This window comes from Cuculus canorus, chromosome 3 (genome assembly GCF_017976375.1).
Source record: "Cuculus canorus isolate bCucCan1 chromosome 3, bCucCan1.pri, whole genome shotgun sequence".
Classification (NCBI taxonomy): domain Eukaryota; kingdom Metazoa; phylum Chordata; class Aves; order Cuculiformes; family Cuculidae; genus Cuculus; species Cuculus canorus.
In genome coordinates this window covers 47,319,187-47,345,572 of record NC_071403.1, presented here as the reverse complement: position 1 = coordinate 47,345,572, position 26,386 = coordinate 47,319,187, and the positions used below count along the sequence as shown (strand labels likewise).

The 26,386-nt window shown below is 40.7% G+C and overlaps 2 protein-coding genes across 2 annotated transcripts; both read right to left on the bottom strand.

Annotated features, from left to right (window-relative positions):
• Nucleotides 1–27: 27 nt before the first annotated feature.
• Nucleotides 28–14,159, bottom strand: ZC2HC1B (zinc finger C2HC-type containing 1B). The gene is made up of 9 exons (XM_054061812.1): nt 14,020–14,159; nt 12,660–12,724; nt 9,365–9,484; nt 8,191–8,329; nt 6,016–6,140; nt 5,248–5,353; nt 4,416–4,488; nt 746–2,753; nt 28–635 (listed from the first exon to the last, which is right to left on the bottom strand). Exons 1-8 carry the CDS (start codon nt 14,045–14,047, stop codon nt 2,729–2,731), a joined length of 681 nt encoding a protein of 226 aa, XP_053917787.1. The 5' UTR covers nt 14,048–14,159; the 3' UTR covers nt 28–635; nt 746–2,728.
• Nucleotides 14,078–25,404, bottom strand: LTV1 (LTV1 ribosome biogenesis factor). Its single transcript, XM_054061811.1, has 11 exons — nt 25,321–25,404; nt 23,469–23,600; nt 22,796–22,984; nt 21,695–21,782; nt 20,673–20,793; nt 19,602–19,851; nt 18,767–18,894; nt 17,651–17,790; nt 17,317–17,369; nt 16,454–16,654; nt 14,078–15,835 (listed from the first exon to the last, which is right to left on the bottom strand). The coding sequence occupies exons 1-11, from the start codon at nt 25,321–25,323 to the stop codon at nt 15,722–15,724; spliced, it is 1,419 nt and encodes a 472-aa protein (XP_053917786.1). The 5' UTR covers nt 25,324–25,404; the 3' UTR covers nt 14,078–15,721.
• Between the last annotated feature and the right edge of the window lie 982 nt (nt 25,405–26,386).

Genomic DNA, 26,386 nt, shown 5'->3' with positions numbered 1-26,386 from the left:
GAAGAAAATGTTATGCAAACACTGATCTAGATGAGCGCCCATGTTCTTTGAACTGTTCGACTGTAGCAGGGTGCCTGAGCTCTGAGCTGCCAAGAGGGGTGCTGCTGCCTGACCTCAGCTGCTTGTGAAACACAGAAGAATGCATTGGCCAGGCATGCTTTTCATACATAACTATGGGTTAAAGACTGAGTCTCATTCAAGTAAAAAGAAAAGAACCACGTTTGATATTAAAACACTTAAAAAGGCACACTGTGATGGCATCTACAAGTAAAATACACATTAAATGTTTATACTGCAGGGTTTGCCCTTCAGTGCATTCAGTACTTTTTTTCCTCATTCTTGACATCATAATTGTAAAGGAAGCTGATGACGTGCCATCACAAAGGAAGGCAAGCTATTTGCAAAGGTCATGTCTGCAGAAAAATTGTTTTGTTTTAAAATACAATTCAAGAGATATCCCGAGTAATCCAATGCTTAGTGTAGGGCTGGACTTTATCATAGCTTTTGTTAGGGTAACTTGTGCGAGCATTTTTGAGAGGCCATCCGTAGCTGAAGCTCATGAATGCTTTGATTCTGGTTAAACGAATTCTTCAGGCTCAGTAGGCCTGTTTGGTGTAGCCGTGAATATCACCTTTCTGAAAGAGAAGTAGTTTGGTTTCAGCGGGGTTCAGGTCACAGGCAAGGCAGTGCTAAAGGGAGCGTATGGGGATATGGCAGCAAATCCTCACCAGCTCCCTGGGCTTACCTGTGGTGTCCAAGAGGATGGGGCTGACAGGCATCACTTCAGACGGTGGCAGTGGAGATGGTTAGCAAGAGCTGCAGGACATCACTGATGGCACTGCCTTTTGCTCACGAAGGGCAGTGACAGCACTGGTGTGGGGAGAGGCAGCCCCACAAACACTGTGGAGAACAGTGGAGGAAGAAGGCAGCCCTACCAGCAGCCAGCACTTCCTCTTCTCTGCAACAGCCTGTTCTTCCTCCACTGGGAGAGGAGAATGCAGGGGCAGAGAGGTGGCCTGGGGAAGGTAGGATAGGCCATGGCATAACGGCTAAGAGGTGGAAAAAATAGAGACCTGACCCACTTTGAATCCTGGCCCTCTGGGAGATCTTAGGATGTTTACCTCACATCATAGTAGAGATAAAAGTACTCTTTTTAAGTGAGCTCTGCTTGGAAAGCTGTGGAAGCAGAGCTCCGCATGCTGACTAAAGGACTAAGGAGCAGTATTACTATAATCAAATGATACCATAAAAACTGAGACACTTAGTACATATTTGCTTTCATAAAAAAAAAAAAATTACCCATAAAGAAAAGGAAGCCATGTAAACCTGAAATAATGTTAAATAGCTAAAATTATAGTACATGGAAGAAAAGGCTGCATCCTCTATGTAAAAAACACCAGGTATTTCTAGTGCTCAGTTCCCATCCCCTATCAGAAACCATGTTAATGTCTTTTTCCTTCAGTTTTATTTACCAACTGTTGGGATTCTGTTTTCTTAACCAATGTGTTACTCTTAATTCCCAGTTTTTTTCTGTAAGGCATGGGGAAATGATCTACACATAGAAACAATCATAGAATCATACAAACATAGAATCATAGCATCATAGAACAGTTTGGGTTGGAAGAGACCTTAAAGATCATCTAGTTCCAACCCCCTTGCCATGGGCAGGGATGCATCCCATGATGAGGGGGAACACCCTAAACATGGTAAAACTTGCTTTAACTTTTGAGGGCTCATTTATTCAGGTGTAAAAAGAGAACAAGTGTGATAACATTGCACAATATAGATCTGGTGTGGAGTTCCCCACATCCTTTCCTCCTGGGCAGTCTAGCTGTAAGGAGTTACACTTGCTTTAGTGTTATCCTTTCTGTATCTAATCATCATTAGCTAGAGTCTAAGTAGAGTTTAATTAAATTCTGTAGAGTCTGGTATTTATTATTGCTGTGTCCAACTATTGTCCACCTTTATTTACTTTATAAACATTGAACATGCAAAAAAAAAAATCCTTAGGGATTTTAATTGAAAGCCTTATGGGAACTGTTTGGCTTAAAAAAACCCAAACAACCCAACATATTGCAACATTGGAAGTTTATGCAAAGATGATCTAAGGCTGGTAATAGGCCAAAAAATAAGGCCAAAAAATAAGAAGGCATATGTCTCCACGACATTTGTCTTATCTAGCAAAGCAATTGAAGTTTTTAATGTGAGAATGAGATTTGGGCTCAGTTAGTCTGAACTTGAACTGCTTTGAAGCTGATGCACATAGACAGCCGTTTATCACTTAGCAATCACTAACATTTATCATTTATTGTTTAGTGGGCAATTCCATTAAATATACACATGAAATGCCAGAATGCTTATTTGTCTCATTCAATATATCAAAGCAAAGCATTAGGGGGGAAAAAAAATCACAATATTGGATCTCCCTACCTTTTCTTGAAACCACTGCATAAATTAAATTCACCTCCTCATAGGTAATCAGGTAATTAAATTTTGGCAACTGATAGACAAATAATCTCACAACTTTTAAAAGGATAGCATGGTAAGCTTCATAGCCTAGGGAGGGAAAGGGGAGGAAAAAAAAAGCCTACAGTGAACTTCTGTTTGCTTATTTTATTGAATGTGATAGCTGTAGCACTTGGAGTGGGAGACGCTGGAAAATTGTGTTGCTTAAGGTCTTCTAATGCTTCAGGAGAAAACCTTAACACATCTTGGCTGACAAGCCACTCTATCTTCTGTTGTGCATTTGTGGTCTGAAAGCAGTAACAAACAATATACTTGTTATTTGCATGGAAACAGCTTTTCTATTTTACTCTATTTTACCTAAGAAGATTAAACCTCAATCCCCGTGAAGATGATGGAGCAACTCATCCTGGAAACCATTTCCAGGCACTTTAAGGGTAAGAACGTTTATTTGTATCACTCGAAGACAATTTCTCATGTTTGCTTTGTCAGCTAAAAAGCACTCTTGGGTAGCACTGAAACTGATCCCTCATAAGCCCAAAGTGCTCCGTGAAGCACTTGGTAAAGCTCAAGTTTCACAGAAAATGCAGCAGTTGCCAACAGCTCAGCACCTACAAGCACACCCAGGCCAGTCACTTCCACAATTCCCAGGGACATGCAGGACTCTCTTCTGGACATTAATGTGGATGTCTGCCTCAGGGACCTGCTGGAGGCACAGGCTGTCCCAAGCCACTAAAAACTAGCTGCAATTACAACTCCAGCAGTACCTGGGCTTGCCAGTGTCCCTAGGGAAAGAGGTGTCTCTTCCTCAGGCCTGTCAAGGTCCAAGTTATAGCACTCAGTGGCTAAATCTTGAGAATGATGATGGTATCAATAAATCCCTGTTGATGCTCTGCAAGACCTTGCATAGTAACCACAAGAGTTACTATACTGTTAACATAGTCACAGGTGATCCAGGGAAAGGAGGACACCAGATGAGATCACTGGGTGCCACTGGCAGTTTTCCTGTAGCTGGCAAAATCAAGGAGGTAGGTAGAGTTGATGATGGCATCGTGGACTGAATACCACCTTGCCCAGTGCAGACCTGCCCACAATTCAACATAGGTAGCCACAGACCAGCAGCAATGAAGAACAGCAGAACTCCACATAGAAGAACCCTACAAAGACTGCAAAATATTGCAGTTGGTCTCTGCAACAGACTGTTTTATGGACATTACTGGTCATTCCATGCTACAAGCTCTCTTACAAGCTCATCTCCTAGGCTCAAAATATCTTGCCAGCTACGGGGAGTCCATTTTGGCTACATTCCCTGCCAGGATCTCATTTTCTGCAGTGGCACACATCTGCCTGGGGTATAAGATGCTGATCATCTGAGCCATTTTCTTGAACAACAGCACCACAAACACTTTAAGTAGAGGCCATAAGGCCTTCCCGCTGCTCTGACATGGCTCTGCATTGCCTGAGGTGGGAACAGCTTTGATTGCATGGTCTGAGGAGCAGAAGCACCAAACATTGTGGTCTGGTGAAGTGAACAGTGAGGGGAAGGAAGAACCTCCGCACTATTGTCTTGATATAGTGATCATTGAAACAGATGCTGACATCTTCCTTGCACAGCAGAAACACAACAGAAGAGCATAAGACCTGCTAGAGAGGTCTACATTAACAAGAAGCAAGTCCTCTCAAGAGGGCTGTTAAAGCAGAACACAGTCACTGCCTACTCAAGATGGAGCTTCTCCAAAACAAGGAACATTTAACACTGAAATGAAACTTCTCAGCAGCCTATACTGAGAATGTGAAAGGTTCTGTAAAAGCTTTTAGTGTACTTGATTGTTTTAATTAATAAAAAGAAGTTCATACTTCAAACACAGCAACAGGACACCGTATATACACAAAAGCAAATTAGGTCCTTTCTTGTTATTCTGTTGAAATGAAAAAACAAAAACAATTCTTACCCAGACCCTTCCTTTTTCCCAGGAGGTACACCCAACGATTTTCTGGTTTTCCGAACTGCTCCTGCAGACTTTTCTGCAGATCATTATGTAAAAAAAATATCGGTCATAAAAAATTATAACCTACATAAATTCAACATAAACCTCAGAAATTTAGGGATCTGATATACGGAGTAGTATGACTTATCATTCACAGGTTATACTACAAATAACCACTAAAATAGCTTCATAAAACATCTAAGCATAGACTGAGTATGGGTCATGATTACTGGTAGCACGGGGCGCTAGCAAACATACTATAAACTATTCTGCTTAGAGGGAAATGTTTTAGGGATGTGGTGGGGGAAAGTCATGGGATGAAAAACATACAAAGCTTGATGCTTCATCTAAATGGACTTAAGATAAAGAAGATGGAATATATCCTAACATCAAAGATTGAAGTTTAAGGAGTCCTTTATGAGACAGAAGGAGCCTCACACCCAGACAACCTATTTTAGATCTATATAGACACTTCTCTTTGAAGAACTATAATTGAAAAGGCTAAGAAGCCCCTGCTGAGAACCCACATGAAAACATCTGTGTGTACACTTGGCAATATGGATCAGGATAACATTCAACAGAAAATTTTTGACTCTCCTGATTTCTAGCAAGTGCTGTACAGAAATGAGTTTAGGATTTCAAGTCAAGTCCTGGACTTGCAAAACCAAAAAATATCCACACTTTATTATTCTATCAGAAAACTGGATTCCAAAGCCTAGGATCCGCTTCAAAAAAGTCACACTACCTCCAAGTTTGTTATAAGAAAAACATAAATGTGGCTAAAAGAACCCTTTACCTGGCCTAGGTGTGCCTGTATTGGTACCTTCTTGTATTCTCTTCTGAAGAGAGAACACAGCACTCGTCAGTGTTGGAGTTTTTCTCTGAGTCACTGGTTGCTTGCCCTAGTAAAAGATGGAGCACAATCCACACTCAGATCCAGCAAGGAACTTATGGAGCCTGGTGACAACTTTCCACATCACTGTAGAAGCAGTGCTAGGAAAGAAGAGAGAAAAAGCGCACCCCTCCCACCTGGAAGCCATTTTTCTTGCCCAAAATAGGTGAAAGAGTAAAAGTACTCTCCCAAAGGGCTGTTTACTTTTTTTTTTTCCAATTAGCTTCACTTTTCTGATTCCCCAAAGGGTCTTAAGCCCTTTGCCCTTGTGTCTAGTGAAGAGGGAGCAAATCAGCCATACCTTTGCAGGGAAGACCAAACCTGCAAACAGCAGGAAGCTCTAATGAACAGAAAGTGCTTTCTCTATATATTGCAAAAACTGCCAGATTTCTGCTTCCCTGCAGCTGTTACCCTGTAATCCAATTGCAGAAGGGTCTGAAGACATTGTTGTCCAACTCTTTCATACTGTTGTATTCTGTCCCCTTTTATATTAGACAAAAGACTCCAGTTTCAGGGAACTCCTAGCTGATGCTCAGTATGCATCTTGTCTTAAGAATTTACTATCTTCCCTGGAGTCTTCAGTTTTACATTAATACAGGTCTTCAGTCACCATAAACTACGGTTTGGCCAATCTGCCTTCAGGACAAGACAAACGTGACTGTGTGTGCTTACCGAAGCCTGTCCAGTGGCTTTTGCAGCAAAGGCACGGCGGGCAGCTTGTTCTTCACAAAACTTTATGTGTCTCTGTGCTGCAGCCTCATTAAACCTTCTTGAGCAATGTGGACACTGAATATAGTCTGATCATAAGAAAGGAACAACTTGTGTCACAGTTTATACACTACAGGAGAAGAACTTCCATGCTTCACTGGAGCACTCAAGATGTAGTTCAAAACATCAGCAGGTGCCTACGGTGAGTTCCCATGAGCTCCCAAAGTACAAACTTAGGAGTATAAAAACCTCCTGTAGAAAAGCACTTGGGATCCCAAAATACATGCTTATGGCATTAACCCAGCAAACAGAAACTGCTTTCAGAAATAAATCCCTGGAGATTAATAAAAGCAGATTTTATTATCTTTGTCCTGTTTCCACCCCCAACTTGACAATTAACATATCGGCATAAAAAACAATATTTAACAATTCCTTGAGTAGTTCAAACCAATGATTTTAAGAATACTTTTGAAGATTGCTCATTAAGATTTAGTTGGTTTTGGAAAACCCATTTCCTTCAGACATCGACAAAATACTGCTTAAGGAGTTATGCTTCACCAGCTGAGGCACATTCAAAAGCCAGGTTTCTGAGTATGAAACAGCATTCTGAAGAACACAAAGCAGTTCTTCCTAGAGTCATTTTTGACAGTCTTGTAGTCCTAATTCTGCTAAAAGTTGTTCAGCTACATTTATCACTGGCACAGTCTTACTTTTTCAATGAATGGTTGGTGTTTGGGGTCAACTAAGTCACATTTGGCCCTTGCATTACCCTTGCTCTCCTCACCCCTGCCCAGTGTCTTTTACAAAAGCAGCCCAAGCATCTGTATCATAACATTACAGATGTAGCATCTCTGCAAATAAATTCTCCCAGTAAGAGCCCAGATAATGTGGCCCAGGTAACCACCAAAGCCAGACCCAGACCTGCAGTGTGGCCAAAATGGTTCTGAAGACAGGAGAGGAGGATGAGACTGAGCAGACAGCTGGCTTCAGAGGACCTGGCACTTCAGGAGAGAACAGGGAACTTTGCGCTGTATTTGGAGGATGAAAAGAGAGGGGGAATATATATCTCTCTCTCCTCCCTGCAATCCATCTGCTTTCTCTCCAATCCTATAGTATAGGGTATACAGTCCTGTAGAACAGGGTATACATCCTCACTAGGCCCCTCAGGAATATGTCTTTCCTAAAAGGCCATTCTCCAATTCCTTTCTCCACAACTAACTGCTCTTGCACATGTTTTGTCCAAGAGGGAGAAGGAAAAGGAGGGGTCTGCTCTTGGAATTGGTAAAGTCAGACAAGAAATAACAGAGTCATTAAAGAATTCAACAGTGGGAATTGAGAGAGGAGCTTGACCCCAATCAGGGAAGGAAGATGCGTGCTGCTGCTTATACCAGATTGCTGTCGTCTAGAAGAGGAGAAAGGCTGGAATCACAGCAGCTGGTTTTGTTATCAGTCATGAATTCCTGCTCTGGAAGTGAGCCCAGAAAGCCCCTCTTACCCCTCCTTTCACCTTCCTAATGCAGGCAGGACTACACTGAGACCCTTTCCAAGATTGCTCCAACATTTCATAAATCACATATTGTGAGAAATACTGGCTGTATGTGCATTTTTTTGGATCTGTAACTTCTAACACGGTGTGCTCTGTGCAGAGATCACACCTGGTATTAGTAGTAAACCAGAACAGTCCTTTTTTGACCCCCGAATTACACAGGAGAAGGGAGCAGTGGAAAAACTACTCGGGAAGCCTGTGTACACTACTGTTGTTTTGGATGGTGAGAGGATGTATTCCACCCTTTTTTATACTGTGGTACACAGCCTGTGCTACAACACAGGCATCACGACTTTCCTCCTAAAGTGCTGCCTAGTATCAGACTCCAACCTTGCCACCTTTGAATTTAAAAGGTTTTTAAAACTAACTTATAGAAGTTAGTTTTCTCTTCCTTCCCACCACCTCTGCATTGTATTCCTACTCAAACTAAGCCAAGAAATACAGCTGAAAATTAGAGAGTACGGAAGGAATTAATGTCCACCTTGTGTTGTGCCAAGGGCTGCAAAACTGAATCCCAGCTGTGGCTAATAAGAGGTCATGGCTTTACCAAAGATCAGTGTAAGAATATTAATAATATAAAATAGACCAAAAACCTGGGTTGATGCTTGGTGGAGGAGGAGGTGGAAGAGGGCGGCCCTCCTTCAGAGCTTTTGTGACCTGCCTGGCTGATCGAATAGCATGAATAAGATCCTCATGGTGCTGCCTCCAGTTAGATTTCTTCACTGGCTGTTTCTGCAATGGAAAAAAAAGGAAGACAAACCGTATGTCCCCCTTGCAAGGGACAGAGAAAAATTTTAAAGTGACGGTTCTTCCTTTCTAAGGGAAAAAAGCAAATTTCTTTTGTCTGCAACGTTCTTCCTTTCCCTCAGAAAGCAAATTTCTCAGAAAGGAAGAATGTTGCAAACAAAAGAAAATTGCTTTTTTTGAAAGGCATAGGAATGCTGATTTAGCCCTTTGCCATCTATTGACAGCAGCAGAAAATGGATAAAAGAACAATACCCTCCAACAAAACGCTTCAGTCATGGCAGACCAAAGGGTGTTTAAGGGGGAATAGAAAAGACGCTATGACCCATGCCTTCCCTTCTCCTCCACCTGTCAGATTCTTCTTGCTTTAAAACTTTGTGCTCTTCTGTTTCTTTCCACAACTGATTTTAAAGGACATTTTATAATGGCAGTCTGCATGGATACCAGATCAATAGTGACTTAGCATCTCTGGGTAATAATGTGCACGTGCATGTCCAAGTGTACTCCTCCCAACAGTGCACGAAAAAAACTTGTTCCAGTAAGAGCTTGAGCATCTTCCCCTCCAGCTCTGTAAATAAGTTCTGTATAAATAAATTTTTAAATCCTTGAGTTCACTAACAGTGAATCTCTGTAGTTTCACCTGTGGAAGATTTGGGGCTACTGACAGCTCTCAGGTTCCACCTGTGCTATTCATGTACCAGTCGCCTTGGATCAGGCTCTCTTTCAGATTTATATGAAGAGAAAGCTGTCAGAGATTCACATAGTCATTAAAATACATACACAAATATCTCCTAGAAGAGCAGAGGCAGTTACATGCCCACAGTAGTCATGACACCTACAGGTTTAGCTTCTGAACAGAGAAATATTCTCAAACACTAGCAGCACAGGGAGGAGGAGGAAAGAATCTGGCACCAAGTCAAGCATTTATGCGAGACTCATCCACAACATCCAGGCTTTGTCCCCAGAGGAAACAATAGCATTACTGAATGAAAGATAACACACACGCTTCAATTTTAACTACACCTTTTGCGGGGGCTGCTTCTTCACAGTCATGATTTCTGTTCCCTGCAGTCTCTGTTTCAAAGAGTTGAAGGGCTTGCGCTTCTTGTTGAAGATTTTCCTGCATATCGGATCATGTCTCAGCTGGGATACAGAGAAAAATAGTAATTTATGGGTCGAAGTCAGGCTTTGTTAATGATGCTTCCTTACCCAGGCTTTAAAATTATTTCTGCTCAGGAGCAGAGAGCTGAAGCAGTATTTATTTCAGGTTTGATTTAATTCCTGAAGGAATTCTGCAAAACCTTAAAAAGTTGTCCAAGTCTAGCTACACTTTGACATAAATAAGACAGAGAAGCCATTTCTACTTTGTTCTTCTCAGTGACATGCTGGAGGTCAGCACAAATAACAGCTTGCAGAGAAGAACAGATTGGATTTGTGAACAGGAACAGTCCTGTTGGACTTCTTCCTTCCCCCACCTCCCATCCCAGTTTTCTTTCTTTCTTGGTTTAGGGGGCCAATATTAACATTACTAGCTCTTTGAGTCTAGATAAGTATACCAGACAAGGGGCTCCCCTTACAAACAGCAGCACATTTCGTCCCATCAACACCACTGAAATAGCAACAGCCCCAGGCTGAAAGGGAGCAGCTGCTTCCCAGCCCACATAACCTGATAACTCAGAAGAAAAAGTAGAGATACCACCTGCAACTGAAAGCACAGGGAAATTTTAGGTGGGTAGATACCCAGTGCCGTATTTGAGGAAGACACATGCCTTGTGGCAAAGGAGACTTCGTGATTCAGAAGCATCTCAGATTTTAGCATCAATCTTACTCTTCTGCAACAGGGTGGCCAGTCCCGTTTGTGAGGAACACAGTCGAAGCAAGGGCCATGCTACTTCCTTTCTCTTGTGCAGTGGATCATACTTATCTGAGCCCATTTGCAGCTAGTTAATTAAAGAGCCCATCCCTATTTTCCTTTGCCTACTATCCTTTTCCTGCTCTCAGTTATTTTTCTTGATCTTCTCATTAATTTCTCTGTGCCATCCACTCTCTTCCCATAAGAGTTAAGCAGCTGCCTGAGTAAGGCATTTTGCTTACAGCTCATCTGGGACCCAAAGCACCTCCTTCTACCACAACACACATTTCTGCACTTTTGCTTCCCTGCGAACCTTTCTACTCATTTGCTTTAGGTCTTTATCTTGACCTTTGCTGACATTTTTGACAGCAAACTTCAGAGGGGGATTCCTCTGCAGGACTGAGAGGGCAGCAGACACCTGTCTTGCTTACCCAAGCTCACACTGGTCCTGAACGGTCAGGGCACAAACAGGCATTACAGAACCTATATCTCACTAGTTACACTGACAAGAAACTTCCTGCCTTCCCAAAATGACAGACAGCTGTCTTTTCAAATGATTTCACTAGATTAAAACATCACAGAAACATAGAATGTTTTGGGTTGGAAGGTACCTTAAAGATCATACAGTTCCAACCCCTCTGCCATTAGACCAGGCTGTTCCATCCAACCTGGCCTTGAACACTTCCAGAGAGGGGGGATCCAAAACTTCCCTGGGCAACCTCTTCCAGTGTCTCACCACCCTCATCATGAATGATTTCTTCCTAATGTCTACTCTAAATCTTCTTCCTTCCAATTCAAAGCCACTCTTCCCATCTTTCTTGTAGCTCCCCTTCAGGTATGGAAGGCTGCTATAAGGTTTGCCTGGAGCCTTCTCCAGGCTGAACAACCCAACTCTCTCAAACCCTCTCAGCCTGCCCTCATATGGTTCTCCTCTGGACCCATTCGAGCAGGTCTTATGTTAGCTATTCTGGAACTGAACACAGAATTCCAGGTGGGATCTCACAAGAATGGAGTAGAGATTGAGAATCACCCTTCTCGACCTGCTGGCTATACTTTTGACGAAGCCCAGGATACAATTTGCCTTCTGGGTTGTGAGGGCGCATTGCCAGCTCATGTCGAGCTTCTCATCAATGAGCATCCGAAAGTTCTTCTCTGCAGGGCAGTTCTCAATCATGTCATCCCCCAGCCTGTACTGAAACCATGGACTTCCCTGACCCAAATGTAGGACCTTGCACTTGGCCTTGATGACCCTTACAAGGTTCACACAGGCCCACTTCTCCAGCTTGTCCAGATTCCTCTGGATGATACCCCATCCCTCCAGTGTGACAACTGCACCACTCAGCTTGGTGTCATCTGCAAACGCGTAGACGATGCACTTGATCTCTCCATCTATATCATTGGTGAAACTACTAAACGGCACTGGTCCCAGTATGGACTCCTAAGGGACACCACTTGTCATAGATATCCATCTGGACATCGAGTCATTGATCACTATTCTCTGAATGTGACCATCCAACCAATTCCTTATCCACCAAACAGTCCACCCACTGAATCCATATCTCTCCAATTTAGAGAGAAGGATGTTGTGGTAGACCATGTCAAAGGCTTTACAGAAGTCCAGATAGATCATATCCATTGGTTTTCCCATTCTGCATAATCATGTCCTACATGATCATGTATCTGACCTGAGGTACCAAATATGGAACTACTAACATGAAGCAGTTACACCTTTGTCTCAGTGCTCACAGTAACTCAGCTTCCAGCTTATTTTCCTTGTCTATATTATTTTTGTTTTTGCTGGATCCATTTTTGGTTCTCTCACAGGGCTGGTCAGATCTACCTCAGAGTCACAGAGTCAGTAACGCAAACTGAGGAGGGGATGGGTGTGTGCAGAGCCCTCCCTTGCAGAAACCCCCTGCAGCTGGGTTGTGTCAGGCAAACTATGCAGCCACCCATTTAGTTTGTAATCCAGGGATTAGGGAGGTCAGGGGGAATCTTTTCATTCTCTTCAGCAGGCTTTGGAACAGAGCCTGGTGCCCACATTATGCTGTCAAAGGAACTACTTATCAGGTTTATTAGTCTATTTTTCCCCAGAAGCCTGGAATAAGAAATTCTGCCTAGAAATCTGGAACACAAAGGAAGCTTCAGATTAGCAATTTATGTCTCACCAAGAGATAATATGTTACTTCAAACAAAATACGTAATAAACATCTGGGTTTGGACAGGCAGGTAAATTAAGCTAGCACAGGACTGTAGATAAGGTCACAATATTTCCATGTATGTTCATTTATTCTCTAACCAAGTTCACTAATGAAAGCAGTTATTGGATCATTTGTTCTTTTGAACATATGTTCAACCCATTTCTTTACAAGCACCCACCTTCTCCCTCCCCAGTGCTCACTATCCCTTTCAACTAAATGCATCAACCACCCTATTAAAGCTAAAAAAAAAAAAATTTGTTTTTACCAGAACATCTTGTGCAAAACTTCTTCCACAAGTTGTACAACGAACCAGATCTTGACGTTGAGCAGCTGTGTAAAATTCAAACCATGCAAGAGTCTCAGTTACACAGTACAGGGTGGCTTAACTACAGCAGAGTCAGCGTTTGAACCAAGCTTTTGCTAAAACAGTATTCCGTTGTCAGAAGGGGATGCCCGCAGCCACATGCCAGGGCCCCCTTTTGCATAACTACCTCATTTATCTGGTTTCTATGAAGCACAAGCTCTCCTTTACTATGATGGTCAGCTTTTGTTTTCCACATATCTGCGCAGGTATGTCCTTTCACAATGACATCATTCTGCCTAAATTCTGGGAGGTGGGGTGGAAAGCAGGAGCAGGTGATCTGCACCCAGATTTATTCCATTTTGCTTGTAAGTCATCAGGAGCCAGAGGTGCCAAATAACCGCTCAGGGTAAACCATTGCTATTCTAGAAAGTGGCAGATGCCACACTGTGACACAACTTTCACTCTTGAGAGAGAATATTTCCATTACATGCTTAAACAGCATTCCAAGATGATCCTCCTTTGTAGATGTCATATTCATGGACATATTTTTGTTTTTAAATCAATAATTTTTTGGAAAAAAACAGGTTTTAATATTACTTTCCATGTAACTTAAAGCCTTTCTCATTCCAATGGCAGTCACGTATTGTCATTTCAGAGCAGTGTCATTTCAGAGCAGGGATACTGCTTGTATTAAACAAAACCAGCTCTTAGCAAATCATTAATAATAACAAAGAGTCCTCCTCGAGGAAAGACTTCTCATTTGTGTTCCTTACCTGTTCTTGCTCAGCAGAAGCAGATGTGTAACTGCTTTTGTTTCTTAGCTTTTCCTTCAGATTTTACCATACTCCAAGGCACAAAGTTAAGGTTACTACAGTGCTTTGTTGACTACAAGTGTAGAGGAACAAAGCAGTTCTACAACCCCTTTTACTCTTATTCTTTTGCTGCTGTCTAAGTGCCTTCCCACTCTTGTTCCCATGCAACAACTTTGTGTGTGTCCGTGCTTAGTCTGGACTATACTCTTCTTTTCAAGCATCTCCCTCTGACCATCCCCATCTCTTTTATGCTCTTCTCATGGCCTCAAGGTATTGGCTGAAACAGCTTATTTTTTTTTTTTTAGGAAAAGGAATTTAGGAACAAGAATGGTATCACTGAATCAGCAATGAGAAGTCAGGAAAACAATTTGCCACAGATTAGTTACTTCACACATGTACAACAGCAGATTAGTTCTAACACGTGCACCGTCTTTAGTAAAAGATTTTTTTTTTTCCAGTTAATCACAAAATCACGTTCCACCAAAACCACTGAACAGCAAGTTACTCACTTGTTCCACTTCCTGGTATCTGACTCATTAAATGGTTTCTCAGGTTTTCTCTTCTGTGGTGCTGTCAGGAATCCTTACCACTGCAGTGATCAGTCTGCACTACTCAATAGCTCACAACTGAAGTTACCAAGCATCAGCAACTACGCAACCATTATGACACAGGCAGTCCCTGCTTAAGCAGGTGAAACACACGATACCAGCTAAGTGAAAGCTCTGAAATTTGTTTCAAGCTTATAGACTATTTCTACTTAATTGGTTAACACAATTTTAGAAAATTTAACAATTTTAGAAAAGGGAATGCTTAATCTAGATATGATACTGTAGTGACATTGCAGTTCTCTGAACAGTGATCAAGAGACTTGTAGACTTAAATGTCTGTTTATTCCCTTCTCCAAAACCCTGTTACTTTATCAATTAAAATACATTACAAAAGCCTCCTTCCAATAAAAACAAGTACTTTGAATTGTTTCTGTACCTTAAAAAGCCTCATCAATCCTTCTGTTAGCTTGTCTCTATCTAGTATTCACAGAACTATTTAAGGACTATTTAGGATGCTTTGAATTTAGTAGCAGTCAGGCCACTCTACTGATGTGTTGGTTACTGTGTTCTTTACCAGTAAAATGGTTAACTTTTCACCCAAAGGCAGAAGATTGCTCAGGCAAAGCTGAGGGTTTCTGATGAATACAGAAGGATTCACAAGGATTGACTACAAAGCCTACTCATTTCATTTACATGTATGGACTGGTCACTATCAGAATAATTTACATGCATGGTACCGAAATTTAAGATCGCACCAAGCCTAAAGATATTGGCTCCCATCCGTCTTCAGAAAGTCTCTGCAACAACTGTGGTGGGTTGCAAGTTTGTTCTTTAACGAAACCAAATTGAATGCAAGACCTGAAGAACAGCCATTGTCTTGATATTCCTGAAATACTATCTGCAACACACTGTATTTTTGTAAGTATCTGCTTGTTTTGCTTGCCATACTACTCAGACTGAGTACTTTCAGCAAAGCTGATCGGAATGGCCACAGCAAGGGTCACCAACTACTGCAACTGCAACACTTGTGACAGATTTTGTTTGCTAAGAAATGTAAAACTCATGTTACATAACAGGGATGTCTACCTACACAACAACTTCTCAGACACTGTTTACAAAAGGTTATTTTACATCTTTCATAATAGTATCTGAACAATAAATAACCAACCCAGAAAAAAAATAAGTAGTGGTTGAAACCCCCTTGACTTACAAAACTATGCTATATCAAGGCACTATATTTCATCATCAGTATAAGGGAGAGGACACGTAAATGGAAATATTGCTTTATAAGCTGAAATAATTTAATAGAAGAACCTAATTAGATCAAATCTGTAGCATTCTGCTGATTTGTTGAATACATTCAACAAATATATATATATAACTTTTCCCAGCAATAGCCTGTAAGAAAAGAATTTTTTTAATAATTTTTAATTTCTACTGTAATGAAACTTACAAACAGTTGCCACGTTCGTGACAGAACACATATCACTAACACATTGTCTTCTATATAACCTCATTTCAGAAAGAACAAGAACTGGTTCTTGTTACCATAATATCTGAATAAGCTCCTTTGTGCACAAGTGGCGAAGCTATGAGTTAGCAGTGTCCTTCTCAATAGAAATGAAAACTTGAGGATGCTTCCACAGTAAGTTCCTCAGCTGCATCAAGACAGCTTCAGTCCTTGAATGTTTTGTTTCAGATTGAGTAACTCCTTTTCTTGCCTTGTTTTCTCCAGCTTGAAGGCTAGCTTATTGGCTTTCTTCTCCATTCTGCGTTCCTGTGCATACAAATAACAACAAATATACAAAATAGGCATAACATGTAAAAGGAAACTATTCTAATTAACAATTCTGGATCATGAAAACAGCAACAATCTGAATAATATTATTATTTATGGCACTAATTATTAGTATTTAAATTGATATGTGTACCATCAGGATTATCATCTTTAATTAGCCAAAGCTTCTAACATGCTGAAGCTTCTAACAATTTCTGTTCCTAAATAAAACAACCAGTATGTCATTGTGGCCAATTAGATTTTCCACGTTTCTTTCAGAGACTTTTTACTTTGTGTGATCTGAAACACCATAATTTTCTTTGCTCCCCTAGATACTAACGAATTAGGAAGGCTCTCTCCCAAGTTATATAAGTTACAGTGGCCAAAATAACAGACCATAATTTTCATACAGGGAATCAGAATGACAAAATGATACGGCTAACTTTCTTTCCAGTAGAATTTTTTTTTAAGGAAGCAATAATTAGTCCTTGGAGATCAGCAAGTTTTTCCCCACTAATTTCCAGACACAAGAATAAATGAGCTTTAAATAAAGTTTTTAAGACAGAATTCAGATAATATAACATGGTTTTGCAAGGGTTTATTTTAAATAAAGCGTACCTTTCGCTCCTCTTTTATTGCCTGTTTTCTAGCTTTGCGATCCTCTTTGCTTTCATCTTTGGAACGGGGCTGTGTTGATACTCTTGGCAGGTCACTACTATTAATCATTTGCATGCGTTCAATCTGTTTAGCAGTAAGACCTTTCTGAGGCAAGATATGCAGGGGAATTCCAGTCTTCTGGGAAATTTTTATTGGTTTGGGCTAAAGCAGAGAATACGTATGTATTAATGGTCCCTAGCTTCCTCTCCAAAGAGTGCACATTGCACTGCTTAATCAGTATAAAAAAAATTACATTCAGATTTAACAGTAATAAACACCTAAGTTTCCTTATACTACTTTCTTCCCTCAGAAAAATGCACATTAATCCCTACGTAAGAAATCAAACACACCTGTGAGCAGAATCTGGCCTCCCAGATCAAGAAAATCTTTCTTCCTTTTATTTAAATATTGCTGAAAAACAAGCCTTAATGTTCCTTTATAAGCATTCAAGAAAAAGGTTTCCTTTCAAAAGCTCACACATCTGGAACATTAAGCTGTGCTCTAATGATGGAGAAAGCCGGGAAGGCCAAAGAACTGGAATCAACTGTTTCAAACTGTAGAAGGGAAATAGGATAAGAAACTAAATTCTTAGCTCTCTATGTTTCTGCCTAGCTATTACATAGATTATGAATTCACTCAGTCTTCCTTCTACTAGAAAATAATATGTCAAACCCTTTCTTCAGTGAAGAATTACTACCAGAACCTAACACCCTCCCTAAACCTTTTTTCTGCTTCCTCATTCTTCTAAAACCATACTCATTGAGAAAGCAATCACTTTTGTCTTAAGTTTTCCAGGCTAGGCAGAATAAGTTTTATGATTTTACCTTTGATGGCTCCTTAATAAGTGTTGGGTGATTATATAAGTTTGAGTAAGTACCTAGGTCACAAAGAAAAAAAGAGAAAAAGCAGTGAAGAAAGACTTGCAAATAGAAATTAGGTAAATTTATTACAAAGCGTACTACTAAGTCTTTGAACATACAAAGTTGCAAGAAATAAGTTATTCACACAAAAGCAGTAGTTTTACCTAGCAAGAATTCCTGTTGTTGTGCTCAAGAAACACAAACCATTTTACCTAAAGCACTGTTAGAAAAGTTCTGAGATCACCTATCATTTACTTTGAAATCCAAGGAACAAAGAAGCCAACTCCAAAATACTTACTCAAAATGGATTCGCAATCCCACTTTTCTTTTGGTTCCTCAATAACTACAGCTACTATTTCTTCCTTTTCTTCCTCACTTTCTTCATTCACAGGAGAATCTAAATCTTCACAGGGCTCAAGAGCATCCAATTTTACACAACTTTGAAATCCAGACAAGAGAAAAAAAAATAAGGTTTATCTTTTCTTGAAAATGAGTAATTACGTAAACTCAGTCTCTGCTCAGTAGAACCCCAAACCAAAGAAAAATATTCCCAATGAAACATGCAGCAAAAAAATAAGTTTCCTTAAATAAACATCCCTAAAATAAACTACAACATTAGGACAAGAGACATAGTTGAATAAGAGAAATATGTCTGCGTTTCAAAAGTACACGGTATACAAAATTTGTGACTGGAGGGCAGGAAGAGGATACACTTTTTAGTCCAGAAGCAAGGCAGCTCTAGAGGTTATTATGTACTCTTCTACTAACCCGTCATCTTTCATTACAAGGGACACATACTGTATCTTTCAATTAGGATATGCAAGACTAACCCAAGAACATTTAGCCCTTTAACTTTGGGGTAATATCACCTGCTTTAAGACAACATGAATATACTGCAGAAACGCAGTCTTACATTGACACAGTTGCTTTATATGCACTGATCTTTTGCAGTGCTCCAAACAGTGGTACCTATGCAACATTTGACTGAGAGTTTATTAGCACGTAGTGAGGTATACAGTGGAATCAGCAGCATACCAGCAGGACAGAACATACTTGGCTACAGAGTTTGCTACAAACAAAAGTAAAGGTATAAGAAGAAAGGTAAGTTACACTAAAATGAGAAAGGAAGAATGCCTCGAGATATTACTTAAACCTAAACTCAATACAATTATACAAAAGGCACATAATCTCACATAAACAAAAAAAGAAATGCCTCCACTTAATTTCATCATCTCATAGGTTAAGACTGACATTCACTGACATTTAAAAAAACCGCATAATACTCATATATAGACAGTTTTATTGTAGGATGTCATCTTTGAGTACATGAACTGGAAACAACATGCCCAACTTTCAACATAAACACAGGATTATATAACTACTTATGTGAGGTAGAACTTCTGGGAATACATACTTCTTTGCTTTCTCTTTGTAGTAATCATTCAGGACTTCCTGCAACCTAGCATTGTCCGTGTTAATATAGCCTTCTAGCTCCACATTATCCAAGGCTCCAATTTCATCTTCATCAAATTGTTCATAAAACTAAAATAAATAACGTAGATAGCATTTGTTGCATAACTTTACGATAGCTTAAAAGACGTATGAATTTCTCTCCGTTTGCCCCTTTTTCCTCTCCCCTCCCATTTGCTGAACAACTGCTAAAAACATCTGCAGTAGGATTTCATCTCAGTGTTGTTTCAGCATGGGAATCAAAAAGATATCTTTTACTAATACATAAATCAGCTTCTGGTAAATGTTTCTTATTCAGATGCAGTATTTCAATTTGAACATTAAAAAGCCCGTCACTGCTCAGGACAAAAGTTACACCATATTTCCATTGCTATGATATAATTTCATGAACATACCCCTGGCACAATGGGGAGAAATGGTGAAAGATGCAAGTCTTTAACAAGCACTTGTACATGATTTGCTGGGTTGATCTAAGCTTCTCGGACAGAGGTATGGACACCAGCTACAAATGTTCATTTTAGTGACTGGAATAATTTGTTTAACTGTATCAGTCTTAGGCCTTTTAATAGTAATTAACACTATAACTATTTAACACGAGCCTATTAATGCACACAATATTAAATGAGGAATATGTGCAAGGAACAGATGTTTGACACCCTGACTACTGAAGGCAGTAAGAATTTGCACAGGTCTACAGGACACCACCTTATGAGATCAATCAAAAGACAAAGCCACGTTACACCCTTATGTTTAACAGCCATATTCTTGAGCTGCCTCACCTTCTCAAATCTGTCATCCAACAGTGTTAACTGCTCATTCCTCCTCATCACCGAAGACGTCATAGAATATTCTGTGAAACGACTCCTGGTTTCTTCTTGCATAAAAAGAAATTCTTTTGTGTGTCCATTAACCCCATCATCTGACAAAGGACCTTCTGAATCATAGTCTTCATCATTACTGCAACTATCCTTCTCATCACTATCATCCTCCACATCTTCCCATTCATCTTCATCCTCAGCACCTGATCCCCTGAACAGAAGTACAGAACAGGTTCAGAATAATTCATGAACCCCTCCACAGCTTTGACTAGGGTTGGTTTATTTGAAACAATGTGGCAAATAGATTTAAAGCTTGAGAGACAAAGATAAAAAGTAAAACCATTTTCAAGCCAGTAAAAGAAATACAAATTTAGCAGCAAAAGTGTTGCCAAAGTCAGCATAATATTACTTTTGTCTGAAAGCTGGAAGTATTTCTTATAACTTCTGGATCACAGATCTGTGCACTGACAGTGAGGTTACATTCACATTCAGCTATACATATCAAAGCAGAAAAAGAAAAAACATTAGCTGCATTCTTGAATGTTAAAGCTAGCAAAATTTCTCATTGTTCATAAAACGATGAGAATGATACCAAAACCTAAAGAAATAATATGCAGTGGGATATCACGTAAAGCATTTGTAAAGGTACTAGAAGCACCTGTTAGCGTTCATCAATATTATTAGTGATGTATTTTAAATGCGATAGGTGGTAATGTTTTAAAAAGTTTAAGAATCTTATTATTCCATAGACTGCATATGTAAACAAACACATATAATCCACGACCTCAAAGTAATAAACGAAACCCATCTCCTGGATAACACACAAAAATTTGATTTTGAAAGTTACCATCCACATAACACAATGTATTATTTTTTTCCTTTAACAGACATATAAGTATTCCACTTGAAATCTTAAACCACTCTTGTTTCCTACACCACCACCACCACCACGTGAAATCACAAATAGCATAATTCTTAGTTACACTTGACAAATGTGCACACATTTGCCATGCACTACAAAGCTCTATGTACCCCTTCTGTAGTTCATTTGCTTGTAGAACAAAATCATCTTCCAGAATGTTTTCTGGATTGTCAAAGTCAAAATCGTCATCAAGAGCTGCAACAATATCAGGGTCAAAATCTAGCCGTGGTCCTAGAAAGTTAAACAAGAAAACCAACATAAGTTTCTCTGACATTATGAAGCTACTTTCCTAGATAAAAACTACTCCAACCAGACTGTTAATTTGTGCTAAGGCAAGATTAAGCCTACAAATCACAGAATTCCTCAATAATATTTGTAGATTTGATACAAGCCAGAGCAAGTCATCAGCCTCTTGTCAAATTTCCTCATCCAGGAGAGAACTTCCCCAGAGGTCTTAAGCTTCCAAAAAAGTATTTTAACATACTTTACTTAGAACATTGTAGAAGAAAAGATATCAAGTTAGATATCAATCAAACCTAGCTCCCACACCCTAAAATTCCCTACATTACAAAAGGTCAGAAAGTGTTTCTCCACTGCAATTAACAGAAGTGTATTTAGCATCCTTGTGCCAGGACAGAGAGAACTACCACCATTACTGTTACAAAATACTAAGACAGCTTCAAGGAAAATGTTCAGTGCAAAAACCAGATACACAACAAAAGTGCAGCCTGTAGCACTGAAATAATACTAACCAAGGAAAGTAAACACCACTCTGCACTGGAAAAGAACAGAAATTTTGAGACTGAAAAATCAGTTCTGGATTTGAATTCAAACAAATGGAGTAACAGATCAATAGTATTATCTACAGGTTTTCCCTGTAATTAATTTGTATTTGCTACACAATAGTAAGAGCTCTTGGATTGTTCCCCTCCAGCAAAGCTAAAAAGCTATTATTAGTGAATCATGGAAATAGGTCTCAAATTGAAACATAGGTCTCATAGATCATTCTTTATGTCTACTACTGAGCCTGTTCTAAAACAAAACTAACATAACACTGTAATCAAAGCCACAATTACCATCTACTTCCTAGACGGCAGCTCATGTTACAGAAAAGTAAAAAACTCAAAGATACCTGAAACAGGAGCAGCTTTATTTAACAAGCCCACATCCTCTTCAAACTCTGTGGCAAATACCGAGGAAGGCAACTTAATAGATGGAGCCTTAGAAAAAGAAACAGAAAAACAATATCATAATACATTTGTTCTCAGTTTCTCATCTGAGGTCACATTAACAAAAATGTGCAGATAATCACATGAACAAAAGAAAAGTCTGGGTGAGCCACTCAAATGTTAAGACAAGTGCTACTTTATCGGCGGCAAACTTTCAAACTCACGAATGAAAGCTAGGTAAACTGTTGGCAGCATTAATTCTGATAACATTCTCCAGGCAAAGAGAAAGTATTTTTTTAATTTCTGTAGCTTTTAGGGAATGGTTGTAAAGCAGCACAACGGAATTTGTAACACTTTTTGGTTTTGACATCACTAACACACATTTGAAATTACCCCCTTACTGAACACCTTATTAAAAGCTTACTAACGTGCACATCTATAATAACTTTAAATCTTAGGCAGTATCACCAAGCTGCACCTGAAAGCTATTTATAACTAAGAAAATCGGTGGTGACTAAAATTACAATATTCGGGCAAACCAGACTCCATTGATTAAAATGGACTGACTGGCAACTTCATTGCCTGAAATTACTTATTGATTTTCCATTCCAACACAATAGCATCATTGAATTCCACAAGTTAAGCCAGAAACTGGAAAGTTTGGTTTTATTTCCCCTGAGTTCCGTTATATTTCACTTTAAAAACATGCTGCACTGGTAATACAACATGGCACAACTCATACAGCACTCAAAAATTCTAAAAATCTTAAAACCAAATGCTAACTCCAGGAGAGCATGACTTGTTCAAACAAACAGCTTTGTAAGCCATCTATGTCAAGAAAAGCTTGTCTTGTCAGTTTCTCTTTTTATTTGTAAGAAAGCCTGACTGGGTGTTGAGCAGATCCTATATATACGTATATATATGTATATATAGATATAGACACACATACATGCTCATAATGTGTCACAGCCACAACAGCACTTGTTGAATATGGTTAATGTGTCTAAAGGACTCTAAATTCCAAAGCACAGCATTAGACTATTATTAGCAGAAATACTACTTACTGGAATTCGCTCAATTTCATCCTCTATGTGCCCCTCATTTGTGACAACAATTTTGCTTTGCTGTCCACGCACAGAAGGGACAAGCTCAGAGGGACCAGAGGCTTCTTTTAGATGCTGCAAATAGTCATAGTCATCATCAAAGAAGACTCCATACTTCCGCTGCTCTTCCCTCCTTCGCTCCTCATGGCCCTTGGAAATGTAAACAGAAATATATTTAGTTACTTAAGTTGATTTAAAACTTATTAGTGAGAAGAAAAGTAACTCATCTATTGAGAATGGCTGAATTCTAAGTCCTTCTAGTCCTGTCACCGTTCATTACTCTAATGTACAGCAAAGTAGAACACTGTAAACATCAGTTCAGTATTGGGGTGCTGCCTAAGAAAGACCTTAAACAACTTTTTCCATAAACAGCCTAACAAAGCATGTCTTTTCCAAGGTGGGCCAGGCAATCTATGCTATTTTTTAAATACGTGTATCTCCTGATGGCTAGTTAGTCATCTTTCAACAGATCAGGTAGTAGCTCACAATTATCAAATTTCCTTCGTTATAATAAGCTGGACTATAAACCACTTCGTCTCAGTCTATTTTTTTGAACTGTACAACTGCATACCCACTTTTCTCTCCTGCAGTGTTACTTATCTGAATGAACTCCATATTGAAAACGAGTATTTACTTTCTGTGTAGGCAGCAGAACTCTCTGAGGTGCAGTATCATCAGCGGCAAGTGGATCCCTCTGACTTCTGTGCACCAAATGAAATGTTACTGCCTTTTTCTTCTCTATGAAGGGTTTCTTTTTCTTGTGAGGCTGAAAAAGAACATTCGGTTAATCATTAATAAAAAATGAAATATTAAATGCACCTAAAAAAAATCCTTTGCCTGGTGAACGTTACTGTACTCCTTTTAGGACAATGTCTTATAAACATATACTTAGAGACAAAGCAAAAAGAGATTAATGGTAGCTTAACTCTTCTCACCCCAAGCACAACAGCCATTTAATGTGTTCTAATAGTATATGTTGATGTATTCAGCTGCAAAACGGCAATACAACAGTACAATAAATATTTGATTATAAAAGATAGACGTTAACTTACAACCCTAGAAAGGAATTTTTAAGTAACTACTTTCCAAAAACTGTACCAAATCTGACACAAATTTCATCCATGAAACGCAGGAAATTGACACAAGGAAATTAATCTAGACACACCTAGCTTCTTGAAAATTGTTTAGACAGCTGTTCCTACACCAGTAATTCAAGAACATCCTTAAAATCTATCAACTGCACCATTACACAGACATAGCTCTCACATAAAAAATGTACCTACATTCTGGAAGAAAGCCTTTTCTATGAGTTACCATATCTGACTTGAGAAAATACTTTTATCAAAATTTTCAGCTTTACTTTCACTCAGAGAGGACATGGGTTTGTTAGAGTAAGTCCAGAGGAGAGCTATACAGATGATCAGAGGGCTGGAGCACCTCAGCTCTGAGGACAGGCTGAGAGAGTTGGGGTTGTTTGGCCTGGAGAAGAGACAGCTCCAGGGAGACCTTATAGCGACCTTTCAGTACCTGAAGGGGCTACAGGAAAGCTGGGGAGAGCCTCTTTATCCAGGACGTAGTGACAGAGTGAAGAGTAATGTTTTTTAAGCTGAAAGCGAGGAGATTTATATTAGATATTAGGAAGAAATTTTTTACCATGAGGGTGGTGAGACACTGGAACAGGCTGTCCAGGGAAGCTGTGGATGCCCCATTCCTGGAAGTGCTCAAGGCCAGGCTTGATGAGTTTTTGTGCAACGTGATCTAATGGAAGGTGTCTCTGTCCACAGCAAGAGTGTTGGAATCTTGGAAGCTACTCTACAGCTCTTACATTATCTGCTTTACACAGTAACTTTAAGTGCACAACACGACACACTAGAGTATACCAAAGTTCAAAGCACAACAACCACCATCACGTTTTGAGTTAAAATTCCCAAACTGCAATATAAAATCACAGAATTATAGAACAGTTTGGGTTGGAAGGGACTATGTGGTCCTCTAGTCCAACCCCTCTGCAGTGAGCACCGACACCGTTGACTAGATCAGGTTGCTCAGAGCCCCATCCAACCTGACCCCAAGCGTCTCCAAGGATGAGGCATCTACCACCTCTCTGGGCAACCTGTTCCAGTGTTTCTCCACCTTCAGCGTGAAAAGTTTCTTTCCGATACCTAGTCTAAACTTCTCTTCTTTTAGTTTAAAACCTGTACCCCTTAGAGGAACCATAAAAACGCAACACAAGGACTACTTTTTTGGAAGCTGGGCGACTTGCTGGTGATGGGAGGCACAGGCCGGGCCAGGCCAATGCCCGGGTAGTGAAGCTCCCGGAGAACGCACGCACACGACAGCCCTCGGCCCCCTCGCCCCTCGCCCCTCGCCCCCCTCCTCCTCCTCCTCCTCCTCCCCCTCAGCCTCGTCCTCGTCCTCGTCCTCGTCCTCGTCGTCGTCGTCGTCGTCGTCGTCCTCCTCCTCCCCCCCATCTTCCTCCCCCTCACCATGGCGGGCCCTTCCCCTCGCGCTCACGCGATTCCTCAGCACCGCCGAGCTACGACCTCCATCTTGGGATTAAACCAATGACCAGCGGCGGAGGGGGGGATATGGGAGGGGGGTAGGGACAGGCCACTCCGCAGGGATTCTTTTTTGTTTGCCCCAGTAACAAAAACAACGTGATTTTTTTCGGTGACTGAAATAGTATTTTAATAAAACAGAATCTCCGGAAACGCAAGCAGGGTAATCGCTCTCATCCTTCACAGGCATACTTTCCTACTTCTTCCTCTCCCACCCCCAAAACTAGCAGAGAATGGTTCCGCCCTCCAGCGGGTGGCAATGCCAGGGCCAAAGGGCGAGACGCGTGCGCAGTGGGCGGGCGGAGGGGCGGGCTCGTTGGGAAGGAGGCGGGGCTTGGTGGGCTCTGCTCATTGGGCGGGCAGGGCCGTGGCGCGCCGGCAGCCGCGTGGTGCTGTGGGGCGGGCGGGACACTGTGGGGAAAAGGGGGTGTCCGAAAATGAGGAGCCATCCGCTGGTTGTCTCTGCGCTTCTCGACCTCTGACTGCCCGTGTCTGCCACCCTGCCGCTCGCCGCCCTTGGCGGGGCTGCCTTGAGCCGTGGGTGGGCAGCGCGGAGCCCCGTGTCCGTTGTAGAATCATAGAATCACCAGATTGGAAAAGACCTCTTGGATCATCGAGACCGACTATTCCTATCTGCCCCTAAACCATGAGCACCTCGTCTACCTTGTCTATCCCGTTTTTTAAATACCTCCTGGGATGGTAACTCAACTCCCTCAATATCCTAGTTGTAGTGAGGGGCCCAGAACTGAACACAGTGTTTGAGGAATCATAGAGTTTTTAAGGTTGAAAAAAACCTCTAAGATCATCCAGTCTGACTGCCAGCCCAGCATCACTGTGCCTATTAAATCATGTCACACAGTGCCAGATGTACACGTTTCTTGAACACCTCCAGGGATGGTGACTCCACCGCTTCCCTGGGCAGCCTGTTCCAGTGCTTCACCGCTCTTTAAGTAAAGAAGTTTTTCCTAATATCCAGGCTAAACCTCCCCTGGTG